The sequence below is a fragment of the Ylistrum balloti genome, unplaced genomic scaffold (genome assembly GCF_031769215.1).
Source record: "Ylistrum balloti isolate Yb309-2 unplaced genomic scaffold, AGI_CSIRO_Ybal_v1 Utg370042, whole genome shotgun sequence".
Classification (NCBI taxonomy): domain Eukaryota; kingdom Metazoa; phylum Mollusca; class Bivalvia; order Pectinida; family Pectinidae; genus Ylistrum; species Ylistrum balloti.
Window position 1 is genome coordinate 1,366,649 of NW_026782099.1, and position 15,175 is coordinate 1,381,823.

The 15,175-nt window shown below is 34.8% G+C and overlaps 1 protein-coding gene across 1 annotated transcript in view; it reads right to left on the reverse strand.

The window, feature by feature from the left end:
- Positions 1–3,394: 3,394 nt before the first annotated feature.
- The window catches only part of LOC132549163 (nidogen-1-like), a 34,495-nt gene continuing 22,714 nt past the window's right edge, over positions 3,395–15,175 (reverse strand). The window contains exons 15-26 of the mRNA XM_060213084.1: positions 13,997–14,218; positions 12,816–12,968; positions 12,128–12,256; positions 11,609–11,728; positions 11,116–11,226; positions 10,325–10,447; positions 9,630–9,801; positions 8,547–8,704; positions 6,241–6,364; positions 5,758–5,876; positions 5,486–5,625; positions 3,395–5,056 (exon numbers count right to left, since the gene is read on the reverse strand). Coding sequence (XP_060069067.1) covers positions 5,501–5,625; positions 5,758–5,876; positions 6,241–6,364; positions 8,547–8,704; positions 9,630–9,801; positions 10,325–10,447; positions 11,116–11,226; positions 11,609–11,728; positions 12,128–12,256; positions 12,816–12,968; positions 13,997–14,218 — 1,556 coding nt within the window. The 3' untranslated portion in view covers positions 3,395–5,056; positions 5,486–5,500. The remainder of the gene's footprint in view (positions 5,057–5,485; positions 5,626–5,757; positions 5,877–6,240; positions 6,365–8,546; positions 8,705–9,629; positions 9,802–10,324; positions 10,448–11,115; positions 11,227–11,608; positions 11,729–12,127; positions 12,257–12,815; positions 12,969–13,996; positions 14,219–15,175) is intronic.

The following is a 15,175-nucleotide window of genomic DNA, read 5'->3' on the forward strand; positions in this document are numbered from 1 at the left end:
ATTGTTTGACTTGGCGACTCAGGAGTGTATAAAATGGGACCGGAGTCGGATAAAAAAATCCGGACCAAACACGCTAGTTCAATACTTAAAAACTAAAAAAAAGTGAATGTGTGACTTCATTTCACAAATCAATATGTTAAACAATATCTTTCAGGTGGAATAATTTGGTTTTTGAAATATGTCGCAGAATCAAGAATATTGAATTCTGTAAAGCTATTGACTTAAAATGGACCAAATGTAAGTCTCAAAAATTAAAATATGGGCCAAAAATTACAAGTAATCCAAATAGGCATGACACTTAGATATTTTATTACTGACCCAAATTAAGACTTATTTGTCACATTCCTCCATAAATAGGTCAATGCCTGGTAAAAGCCCATTATATATTTTTTGTTAGAACTCCCATGTAAATACTGCTTAAGTTGTATGCTGCCCTCTTACTTCAAGTCAGAATCTGTATCCTGGCCCCTTACTTCAAGTCTGAATCTGTATCCTGGCCCCCTTACTTCAAGTCAGAAGTTGTCTGTTGGCTCCCAAACTTTTAAAATCAGAATTTGTACGTTGACCCCATGAATCTGAGTTAGCAAGTGTAGGTTGGTTTCTTAACCCTGATCCAGAAGTTGTAAGTTAGCCCCTGACTCTGATTGAGATGTTGTATGTTGGCCCTTGAATATAAGTCAGAAGTTGTCTGTTGGGGCCCTTACTCAGAGTCAGAAGTTGTATGTTGGGGCCTTACTCAGAGTCAGAAGTTGTATGTTGGGGCCCTCACTCAGAAACAGATGTTGTATGTTGGGCCCACGAATCTGAGTCAGAAGTTGTATGTTGGGGCCCCTACTCAGAGTCAGATGTTGTATGTTGGGGCCCTTACTCAGAGTCAGATGTTGTATGTTGGGGCCCTTACTCAGAGTCAGAAGTTGTATGTTGGGGCCTTACTCAGAGTCAGAAGTTGTATGTTGGGGCCCTCACTCAGAAACAGATGTTGTATGTTGGGCCCACGAATCTGAGTCAGAAGTTGTATGTTGGGGCCCCTTCTCAGAAACAGATGTTGTATGTTGGGGCCCTTACTCAGAGTCAGAAGTTGTATGTTGGGCCCACAAATCTGAGTCAGAAGTTGTATGTTGGGGTCCTTACTCAGAGTCAGAAGTTGTATGTTGGGGCCCTTACTCAGAGTCAGAAGTTGTATGTTGGGCCCACGAATCTGAGTCAGATGTTGTATGTTGGGCCCACGAATCTGAGTCAGATGTTGTATGTTGGGGCCCTTACTCAGAGTCAGAAGTTGTATGTTGGGGCCCTTACTCAGAGTCAGATGTTGTATGTTGGGGCCCTTACTCAGAGTCAGATGTTGTATGTTGGGGCCCTCACTCAGAGTCAGAAGTTGTATGTTGGGCCCACGAATCTGAGTCAGATGTTGTATGTTGGGGCCCTTACTCATATAACTTATAATTAGAGTTGGGGACCCAACTGACTGAATAAACTCCATTATACCAAGGTAACTAAGAAAATAAACACAAATATACCAGGGTAACTAAGAAAATTAACTCAAATATAACAGGGTAACTAAGAAAATAAACACAAATATACCAGGGTAACTAATACAATAAACACAAATATACCTGGGTAACTAAGAAAATAAACTCAAATATACCAGGGTAACTAAGAAAATAAACTCAAATACACCAGGGTAACTAAGAAAATAAACACAAATATACCAAGGTAACTAAGAAAATAAACTAAAATATACCAGGGTAACTAATACAATAAACACAAATATACCAGGGTAACTAATACAATAAACACAAATATACCAAGGTAACTAAGTAAACTAATACAATAATACAATAAACACAAATATACCTGGGTAACTAAGAAAATAAACTCAAATATACCAAGGTAACTAAGAAAATAAACTAAAATATACCAGGGTAACTAATACAATAAACACAAATATACCAAGGTAACTAAGAAAATAAACTCAAATATACCAGGGTAACTAATACAATAAACACAAATATACCAGGGTAACTAAGAAAATAAACACAAATATACCAAGGTAACTAATACAATAAACACAAATATACCAGGGTAACTAATAAAATAAACACAAATATACCAGGTAACTAAGAAAATAAACTCAAATATAAGGGTTGAAAATAAACTCAAATATACCAGGGTAACTAATACAATAAACACAAATATACCAGGGTAACTAAGAAAATAAACACAAATATACCAAGGTAACTAATACAATAAACACAAATATATGTTGGGTAACTAATACAATAAACACAAATAGAAGTTGTAAACACAAATGTTGGGGCAATAAACACAAATATACCAGGGTAAACACAAATATACCAGGGTAACTAATACAATAAACACAAATATACCAGGGTATAAACACAAATATACCAGGGTAACTAATACAATAAACACAAATATAAGTTGTATGTTTGAAAATAAACACAAATATACAAAACTGAGTCAGATATTGTAATGAAAATAAACTCAAATATGGGTAACTAATACAATAAACACAAATATCCAGGGTAACTAAGAAAATAAACACAAATATACCAAGGTAACTAATACAATAAACACAAATATACCAGGGTAACTAAGAAAATAAACTCAAATATACCAGGGTAACTAATACAATAAACACAAATATACCAGGGTAACTAAGAAAATAAACACAAATATACCAAGGTAACTAAGAAAATAAACTCAAATATACCAGGGTAACTAAGAAAATAAACACAAATATACCAGGGTAACTAATACAATAAACACAAATATACCAGGGTAACTAATACAATAAACACAAATATACCAGGGTAACTAATACAATAAACACAAATATACCAGGGTAACTAATACAATAAACACAAATATACCAGGGTAACTAAGAAAATAAACACAAATATACCAGGGTAACTAATACAATAAACACAAATATACCAGGGTAACTAAATATACCAGGGTAACTAATAAAATAAACACAAATATACCACGGTAACTAAGAAAATAAACACAAATATACCAGGGTAACTAATACAATAAACACAAATATACCAAGGTAACTAATACAATAAACACAAATATACCAAGGTAACTAAGAAAATAAACTCAAATATACCAGGGTAACTAATACAATAAACACAAATATACCAGGGTAACTAATACAATAAACACAAATATACCAAGGTAACTAATACAATAAACACAAATATACCAAGGTAACTAATACAATAAACACAAATATACCAGGGTAACTAATACAATAAACACAAATATACCAGGGTAACTAATACAATAAACACAAATATACCAGGGTAACTAATACAATAAACACAAATATACCAAGGTAACTAAGAAAATAACAATGAAAGCAAAATCTTGTCTAATGTTTATTATCCAAATATGAAATACCTAGAAACATGATGCACATCATAGTTTCAATCAAAGGATCAGAACTGCTTTATAGCAGCGTCTTAAATTGTGAATTTAATATAAAAAATTCTGGGAGATAAAATGTTTTCAGGAAATAAACTCTTTAAATGCACTTGATGGTTGACTTGAGCAATTTTGAGAGCAAGTAGTAAAAGACATCAACATTCTAGAAACGAATTAAACAATCATTTTTACAAGAGTAGTAAATGTTTTCATCCATATAATACTGGTCAGTTTCAACACTCAAAATATTACTTCAAAGGGCATGTAAAAATAATGCTTAAGCTAAACAATGGCACAAGGTTTTAATCAATATTCCATGTTTCATTTTTGTTTTCCATACCGTCATCTTGATATCAATTTTAAACTGGTAAAAATGTGAAAATTTAAAAATGTGAAAATGTGACATGATTAAGCTCAAGGAATAATACATTTGAACACAGCACCATCACTAGAATGTGGGACACCTATTTCCTTGTTGGTAGGAAAATCATTTCATTTTGTACAGGAAAATAACATTTGGTTCTAATTCTATTTTTTTTTTTATTGTCTGCCAAAGTAAAATGAAACAAATTCCAAAATCATCTTGGCATCAAACATGGAATCTTTTCTGATAAAGTCTACAAGTTGTAGTATTTACATAATCACAACACCGTTTGACAGGCAACATTGGGGTAGAGAACAACATCACTGACTACAGATGCTGAATCAAATTAATCATCATTACAATTTCAACTGACTTACCCATAAATATACACACAACATCAAATATCTCTAAAATATAAAAAAAAAACTTTACTAATTCACATTGCACATGTAAAAAAAAGTAAGTAAAACAAATGCCTCTTAGTTTATCATTACTCCTACTAAATTACCGGTATAACTTGACTATTGATTTCCAAACCAACAATCTACATAAAAATATAGACTAAAACTGGCTAACCTATTAATGGCACAGCAGTGGGTTTATACATCATGTACAATGCACTTTAGTAAACACGACTACAAACTTACAAAAATATCTATAATGATACAGTAACATCAACTGGGCAGGACCTGTCCTACACTTGTCTCCATGAACCTTCTGATTACAGATCTGAGGAGAGAGATAATCTGGACACATTAATTTGCTAGAAAGTAACAGGTTTTTATATGGAGACACACTGGTGGACATGAAATGATATTTTGATCAGGAAGGAAATCAGCACAATAGTGCCTTTTTTATGATTAAATAAAGCATAAAAAAGAAGCAACACTATACATCAAGCTCAATATAAAATATGGTGGTTTTTTAAAAACACTAGCGGGATTAAACTTGCGTTTTGTTTAAATCATAAACAAATTCTTTAAAAAATAAATGCTTATTTCAATTTTCTGATGCATTTGTACATAAGTATGTTTTGTTAGTTGTTGTTGAACAAATTTAAAATATGAAGATATGGTAAGGCAATTATGATATAAAATAAAGGAAATATTCAGAAGCATAACAGAATTTTGTATATGTCCTTGACAAGGGTTCCATCCTCCCTTCTCTCTCAACTTCTGCTGTACAGGAGTGTAGAACCAGTCCCCTCATCTCACACTCCTGGCCCTCCACTTCATTTTTCTGTTTTCAAAACAAATAAAAAAAAATCAGATTTCTAGATCATAAAGTTACTGATTTACTGACAGACATTGAGGAAAGGAAAACAAGAGGTGCAATGGGCCTGGTATCCAATATCTTTACAAAGCACATTAAAATCTAATTTATTGAAAGCCTTCTGATCATTCCTAATGGTCACTCCAGCAATGTCAAATTCACTTTGTATAAAAACTTAACATCACTCTAACAATGTTACTTTGTATATAACTTTATGATCACTCTAACAATGTCACCCTGTACATAACTTAGTGATCACTCCATCAATGTCACTTTGTATATAACTTTATGATCACTCTAACAATGTCACCCTGTACATAACTTAGTGATCACTCTAACAATGTCACCCTGTATGTAACTTAATGACCAATTAATTGATGTCACATTAATACTCACCTTCTACATGTTGTTTCAAGCCACAAGATTACAGTCTGCAGGATCAACATCGTCTGGACAACCACAGGTTCGTCCTCCATTTGGTGTTGGCAGACATAAGTATTTACAGCCACCATTGTCTCTGGCACAGGCATTAATGGCTGTTAGATAGAGAAAATGTAAGGTGAGACATAAACATTCCTGACAGTAGATCATAACAAAATCAACAAGTTTATGGTGTTCCTTTAAATGTCTTTATTGTGAGAGGATCACTGTATTACTAGATTACATACCTCGTGGACATGTGGCTCTGACAGCTGTAATACCATACAGCTTCCCGTTCCCTCCGACGGGTAGATCAAGTGGATCACCCACCTCTCCTCCACTATGACTAACCTTCAGTACACCAGGACTGTGGTGAAACAACATACACACACTTGAAAATTTCTCAACACAATATGTATAAATAACTTATGATATAGTTCAAAATGTAACAAATTCAATGTTTCCTGTCAGATGTGTTCACTTTACTTTCAAGTGTCCCTGAAGTTCTTTATCAATGTGAAAAGGAAGGACTGGATACTTGGAAAGTTTCCTTAACCTAGCATTATGAATTCATAAAAACATGACTAACAAATCTAGAATTAATTGCACAATGAGTCATCAAAAATACAATCAATTAATTGATCCCTGCCTTAAACACAATCAAAAGTATTTAAGTGACAAAGGGAAGAAAAGGGTCCTATTAGTGTCCTGTGAAACATCTAGTTACTCACACTGTCCAGTCTGACCAGTAAATGTTGTTACTGACCAGTGCCAGATCAAATGGATAAGCAGCATTATCTACAAGGGTCTTTCTTCCTACACCATCTGAACGTATACATTCTATCTTTCTTACACCTGAAACAAAATAGCCATCAAACTTTATGTAGTTAATTTTTTTGCAGTATTAAGAAATAATAGCCGTAATTACTAGTATTGAACATTTTTCGCTGGTTTGTTGCATAGCCATGATGTTTGTAATGCTAAGTATCTAGGACATGGTTAGAACACTATCAAATATAACAAAAACAAAACAAAAAGTGGCCTTAATAACTGAGAATTTCAACTAGAACTGTCACCAAGAGTTATACGCCTAGCATTTGGATGCTATAATACTTCATTGTAAGAGCTATAAATATGAGTAAATACATAGGATAGTATTGACGGGCAAAACTCGGATAAGCACAAATGAACATGTCAGCAAATATGACTACATTTGCAGCAATGTGGAAAATTCATTGGGGTTGAGGTTATGAATTTGACCTCTGACCCAGTGACCTTGACTTTTGGTTAGTTAACTCCTTGTTTAATTCTGACCAACTTAACCTGCTTCATAATATCATTACATATGCATCAGTGAAAAGATACAATAATTGACTTTGACCCATGACCTTGACCTTTGCTGCAGTGACCTTGACTTTTAATTAGTTGGCTCCTTCTTTAACTCCCATCAACTTTGCTTCATAATTTAAAACAATATGCATTAGTGGAAAGATATAAAACTTGACATTGACCTCTTACCCAGTAACCTCAACATTTGATCATTTGACTCCTTGTTTAATAAGGGTCAAGGTCATTTCTTTTTCGCAAAATTTGTTGGGCTTCATCCTGAGAACTTATCAGCCAAATATCTTGACATTTGGTCTATTGGCTTTTGAGATTTAATTTAATTTGAAAGTTGACACTGGGCGGATCGACAACAGACGATGGAAGGAAGGATGGACGAAAGGATGAATGATAGATGCCCCACCATTGCATAAGTTCACTTGACCCTTAGGGCCAGGTTGGCGAAAAACTCAGGATGGCTATCTGTCAGCCATTATGTTTTCTGATCAGTCCCTCAATCAAACAGTCACAACTAGTGATCAAAGGGAGCCTACATATGAAATTTGAGAAAGATACAAGTACAAGTTCTTCACAAGAAATAGCGATAACAAAAATTGTTTACTAATGGACATAGGTCAATTTGAAAAGCCCACAGTATGATGAGTGGGTGGGGGGGAGGGGGGAGGGGGGCTAAAAATGCATCAGTTAAAAGGTACAAAATTTGACCATGACCTCTTACCCAGTGACATTGTCTTTTTGAAAAAAAAATTCATGCATATCTACATATAACCCTTTATATTGATCTAAATTTTCATTGGAATCGGTTCAACAGAGTTCTACAAAGGATATTTATGGACAGATCAACAGTGTTTCCAGTATACACCCATCCCAAACTTGGGTGGGGGTGAGGAAGGTTACAGTTATGGCAAATGGAGGAAAAAGGGGTAAAAGAGGTACCCTTAGTATTCCAACAAGTGGGCCAGGGCCTTTTATGGTAATCTGACAATCAACCATCAGAGTAAAGAACAGCCCACAGAAAAGAGTTATGTTGGATTTTGGACCAAACTAAAAGATGGTATTTGGTCAGGACAATCTCAGGATCACTTCATGCATTGCCATTCCCTAATAATATTTGACACCAAATTTGATTGAAACTTCTCCAAGCATTAAGGAAGAGAAGCAAAATATTGTCTAACTTCCAATTTTGGGGACCTGCCACCAGGTCCCTTGGGGTCAAATAAACTTTTTGAATAACTAATTGCCCATCCCTAATGATGCTTAAGACAAATTTTGAAAGAAATCCATTCAAATATTATGAAAGAGTAGCATTTTGACAGTGTTTAACTTCCCATTTTGGGGCCCTACCCCTATGGATTAAAACACTACTCCTGCTCAACACCTGGGTGGATTTTAACATTTGGGGTTGGAGAATCATTTCTTGAATTCTAAAAGTTTATTTGACGTTGAAGGTGTAAACATTAACTAAATCCTTTCATGATATTTTATAGAGATATAACATCAATACAGAAGCTTTATACCTTGAGAAGTGAAATAAATTCAATCTTGGGAAACTCCTTGTTTTATCTTGTATGAATACCCCAGGCAAGTAAAGAGACAACTCTGAAGTAAAGCTCAACAGTAAGGACAGGTGAAATGGTATACCTTTCCCTCATTTAACTGTCAAACTTCTCCACCATTTGTCTGAATATCCTACCTGCATCTCCCCAGCAGACCTGTTGTGTGTGGAAGTCTATGGTTAGACCATTAGGTAAGCCAAGATCTGACTCCACCAAAACCTTCCTGTCTTCACCATCCATATAGGCCATTTCAATCTTAGCTCCGGCCCGGTCCCAGTCTGCCCAGTACATCATTCTAAAAATAGAGGTCACATGGTACACTACAAAAAACACAAAAGCAGAGTCTACACATTACACAACACAGAAGCTGAGGTCACATCATACAAAACACAAAACAGAAACAGGGGTCAAACAATATATTACACAAATCACAACAGTACTGAAACAGAGGTCCCACATTACAAAATGCAAAAGCAAGGGTAACACAATACACAACACAGAAAGAGAGGTCACAATAAACAAGATATCCCAGAGGGATCTTGGTGCCCACCATTGTTTAATCATTCTATGCTTTTTCAAAGTTGGATCTTTTCCCTTCTTTTCTCTTCTCCTCTGTGCTTTTGCTTTTAATGATAAGAAATTTGAACATTCCTTTTCAAAAATAGTGATGATAAATTTTATCTGTCATATTCAAGATGGTCGCCTGAAAGCCATTTTGTTTTTTCTTATCAGTCCCAACATCAAAAAGGCACAAGTAGAGACCAAAGGGAACATACTTATGAAATTTGAGAGAAATCCATTCAGTAGTTCTCAAAAAATAGGGATAACAATCTTTACTAGTCAAAATCCAAGATGACCACCTGTCAGCCATTTTGTTTTTCTGATCATTCTCAAAATCAAACGATCACAACTTGGGACCAAAGGGAACCTACATATGAATTTAAGAAAGATGCATCCAGTAATTCTCAAGTAGTAACGATAACAAAACAGAAATAGGGTGATTTAAATAGTCCACCATCTGATGGTGGTGGGCTAACAACACAAAAACAGGGATTACACAATACACAACACAGAAACAGAGGTCACAACAATACACAACACTGAAACAAAAGTCACTTAGTACGTAAAGGTCACACAGTACACAAGGGTCACACAGTACATAAGGGTCACACAGTCCACTACAAAGAAATACAATTACCTGAGTAAACAAGATAACTCACCCTTTAGATGGGTCAAGGACAATGGCCCTTGGGTTTACTAGGTTTCCCTGGATGACAGCCTTTTTGTAGGTCCCATCTAGTCTGGAGGCAGAGATAACATCCAGTCCAGAATCTGTCCAATACAGGTTTCTTGACAGCCAGTCTACTGCCACGCCCTCTGGTGAGCTCAAATCTAGTGGCATTATATATTATAAATTGTTAGCCATTATAATGAAAACGAAATGATTTTGTCAATTCAGATCCGACAGTTTAATGACACTACATTTAGAAAAAGAGTACATGAGATGGGGGCACTTCTGAACAATCAAATCGCTCAGGCCATGAACATCTATACTGAAGTATTTTTTGTAGATTGACTATTTTTTTCAATTTGAGCATGTTCCTCTCATGGTGGCAACAAACCTTTACTTAAACATCAAATACTTCCTGCCCAGTGGTGCTCCTTGTCAAAACTGATGTTACACATATGAAGTATGTGACATGAGCTCATTTGACCATTTTGACCAGGTGTTCTTAATATTTCTAATTCTCAACAACAGAGATAGCCAACTGAGTTTTCCAGTTCTCTCTCAAGTTCATCAATAAGTTATCCCACCAATTCTCCCTCAATTTTTCCTCTTGTTCTTCCACAAGTCGATACATGAATTCTCCCTGAGTTCTTTCCCCCTTTTTCTCCAGCTATCCTCCAAGTTTACCTGTTATAACAGGGGTTGATTCTGTTCCATCCAGGTTAGCACGATGTATTTGTCCATTACTGATGTCTGTCCAGTACATGGTTCTATCCTCACAGTCTGAGTCAATTCCTATGGCTAGCTGACCTGCAACACCCACATTCCATTTCACTTCAGTAAAATATCTCATACTTTTTCTGAATTATCTTATATGTTTAGTTAACTGACATGAAATAAAATTCCAGGTGAAATTTGATAAAAACACATTTTTTTTAAATTCCAGAGACAGGTTAATTTGGGGGAATGATTATTATTAAACATTAACTGTATCACATTTTCAATCCACCTTGCTGGGAAATTGAGGATCTGTTCTACCAAGGGGGACTATCCCATGTTTAGGCGGCAGATAAGGGAGATAATTCCAAACTTGTGAGGAAGATGACTACCAAGGGAGACAATTACATACTTGAAAGATATTGACCACAAAATAAGAGAAGTCTATACTTAGAAAGCTGACGATTACCAATGGAAACATTTCTACATTAATGGGGCAGATGGCTACTACGGCTTTTCCTTGAAGGTTGGTGATTACTAAGGGTGCTAATTGTTTACCAGGGAGATTGATGATTACCAAGGGAGACAATTCTTAATCTTGAAGGTTAATAATTACCAAGGGCTGATAATTCTTTACATTGAAGGTTAATAGTAAATAAGGGAGACAATTTTTCACTTTTAATGTTGATGAATTGTCCTATCTAGGGAGACAATTCCATACTTGGGAGGTAGACCGGAATACCAAGGAGGTGTTGTCTTACCTGGAATATAGAGGACTCTTTTCCCCTTATCATCCTCATTAGGCATATAGGGCATCTGGTGTATGGAGTAGCCACGGGAGAAGAGTAAGTAATTGTTGTCATCATCCATTGCTAAAAAGTAAATCAGCATTTTATCCAGTGATGAATACATAACCACTATTGATTATATCTGGAGTGTAAACATTATTTACATACATTTCCTCAACTATGTACAAGTAAAACGTTATCTAATCAACAATGTCATACTGAATTTAAATTTCACAAAGTAAGTATACACAAAATATGTAAATCTATCTGCTTGAAAATCCCCATATACACCATATATAAATGACCTACTTCTACAGTGATGTCCACCTTACCACAAGTTCTCATTACAATACAAATGAAGCCTACATTGTATCTACCCAATATTCTGTTTACAAACACAAAGACCTACCAACAAAGTGAAGTCCATCCCCTTAAAAACTTTTGGCCACATACACAAATGACCTACCAATACAGCGAAGTCCATCTCCCCGGAAGTTTTCATTACATACACAAATGAAGGTGTCAACATTGAGAACACAGGCAGCATTTGGATCACAGATGCGGGGGTCCCTCCTACAGTTGTTTCCTGTCAACAATATGAAATAATAGCGTTCTGAATTCAAAGAATTAAAACTAAAAGACAATTTTTTCCTTCTAACTTTTCTAATTCCCAAATCCAGATGTTTTAACGTTTTCTTGAAATATTTTGAATTTATACCTTTTCAAGCAAAAAACTGCTTTCCAATTACACAATTGATTTTTCCCCCAAAAATTCAGTTTTTCTTATACTTATGTTTTTTAATTAAGTCTTTCCCCTGGACATTTAGTATTTCCACACACATATTTTCATTCATCTCTATAAAATTCAAACATTCCTCTTCAAGTTTTCCACATTTCAGTTTTACCCCCAGATATCATAAAGTGACATCAGTGTCTTTTACACGTAGTTACTCTGTATATATGACTTGATTTTCACAAAGAATACCTCGTGGTCTGCATATTTGGCCGTTGCCTTCATAACCAGAGGAGCAGCGACACCTGTAGGACATCTCATCTGGACTGTAAACACACTCAGCATTCTCACCACAGTTAAACACCTGATTGCAGGGAGTCACTGAAACACAACGCACAGGGAGTGAGTGTAATACAAAGCACAAATACATAAAGTAAAACACCTCGTTTCAGGGAGTCACAATTGCAGGGAAAGTGTCACTGTCATTCTACAATTGGTAATCATTCATTTGACCTTTCACCTAGGATACAAACCTGTAAAGCAATCCCAGGGGTCCCCCCACAGAAGCAGCATGTGTACCATATATAGGCATGATGAACTAAAACAAACACAAGTCTATGCATGGAAATGAAAAAGTGATCTTAAATCTAATTTTAGTAAAAGATCACATGACAGCTGACCTAAAAATCATATGACATATTGTAGAAAGCCTACCAGAAAAGACCAGGTCATGTTAACTTTGACCTAAAAAACTGAAAAGAAAACATATTTCCCAAATATTTAAGTAGACAAGAATGACAATAAAGAACAGAAGTTGTTGCATGAAGCCATAGTGGGCAGATGGAGAGACAGTAAAAAAAAAAACCCAATGTAACATGAGGCAGCCATAATATCTAAATATGTCTATATAAACAGATACAGATGTAAGTGACATATATACCTCTCTGTCTGCACATCAGGCCGTCACCATCATATCCAGGATTACAACGACACACGTAGCGATTATCAACACGTGGATCAGGAACACACTGGGCATTATAATCACAATTCCTTGTCACACTACAGTCGTCTGGTTGGCATACAATTCCATCACCTGTTGAGTAAATATATCTATGTCATACTCTTACTAAACATCCAAGTACCTGTGTTTCTGTGTACTTTTATCTGTATTTCTGTGTACATGTACCTGTGTTATATATACATTTACCTGTATTTCTGTGTACATGTACCTGTGTTATGTATATATTTACCTATAGTTCTGTGTACATGTACCTGCGTTATGAATACATTTACCTGTATTTCTGTGTACATGTACCTGTGTTATGTATATATTTACCTGTATTTCTGTGTACAGGTACCTGTGTTATGTATACATTTACCTGTATTTCTGTGTACATTTACCTGTGTTATGTATACATATACCTATAGTTCTGGGTACATGTACCTGTTTTATGTATACATTTACCTATAGTTCTGTGTACATTTACCTGTGTTATGTATACATTTACCTATAGTTCTGTGTACATGTACCTGTTTTATGTATACATTTACCTATAGTTCTGTGTACATGTACCTGTGTTATGTATATATTTACCTGTATTTCTGTGTACATGTACCTGTGTTATGTATACATTTACCTGTATTTCTGTGTACATGTACCTGTGTTATGTATATATTTACCTGTATTTCTGTGTACATGTACCTGTGATTCCGTGTTACCTGGTATATTTTATATACCATATACCCAGGTATATTTGTAATTTGTAATACTATGTCATCACTGTTGAAGAGTTTACCATATTTTACATCTGTAAGGAATTAAATAATTACATAATTGCAAAAAGGAACTACATAATTTTATAGAGAATTACATAATCAAATACCAGGTACATAAAAGATTACATCATTGCATATTTTTCAGGTTTTTTATGGTTCAAATGTTTGTGGTTTTATGAAAAGCTTGTAGGTTGTATTTTTGTAAAATTATAACACAAATTTTGGTTACCTAGATAGATTTCATATTCAGTGTACCTACTGAATATAATTTTATCATTGTCAATCCTTTAAAAGTAGAAATTCTTAAAAATTCAATTTACATTGTCTAGACAAGAAAATACTTACCTGTGTAACCATATCTACACAGACATCTAAATCCTCCAAAGATTGTATCGTTAACACAGTCTGCATACATGTGACAGTTCTGCTGGGTACGGCAATCCAACGGAGCACAATAAAAACCATCACCTGAGTAACCAGGGGAACACTGACAGGTGTACTGACGAGCCACATCGTCATACACACATCGGGCATTCTGGTGGCAGTCCGCACACTGGTCTGGTACAGCTTATAACATATCAATTATTGGTAGTGAAATTCTAGTGACATATAACAATATAACACTATGATAACACATACCACATCTATCAGGAGTGTGATTCTACTGACATATAACAATAGTAAAACTATGATAACACATACCTAATCTATCAGGAGTGTGATTCTACTGATGTATAACAATATAACACTATGATAACACATACCTAATCTATCAGGAGTGTGATTCTACTGATGTATAACAATATAACACTATGATAACACATACCTAATCTATCAGGAGTATGATTCTACTGATGTATAACAATATAACACTATGATAACACATACCAGATCTATCAGGAGCGTGATTCTACTGATGTATAACAATAATAACACTATGATAACACATACCAAATCTATCAGGAGTGTGATTCTACTGACGTATAACAATAATAACACTACGATAACACATACCAAATCTATCAGGAGTGTGATTCTACTGATGTATAACAATATAACACTATGATAACACATACCTAATCTATCAGGAGTGTGATTCTACTGATGTATAACAATATAACACTACGATAACACATACCTAATCTATCAGGAGTGTGATTCTACTGACATATAACAATAGTAAAACTATGATAACACATACCTAATCTATCAGGAGTGTGATTCTACTGATGTATAACAATATAACACTATGATAACACATACCTAATCTATCAGGAGTGTGATTCTACTGATGTATAACAATATAAAACTATGATAACACATACCTAATCTATCAGGAGTGTGATTCTACTGATGTATAACAATAATAACACTATGATAACACATACCAAATCTATCAGGAGTGTGATTCTACTGACGTATAACAATAATAACACTACGATAACACATACCAAATCTATCAGGAGTGTGATTCTACTGATGTATAACAATATAACACTATGATAACACATACCTAATCTATCA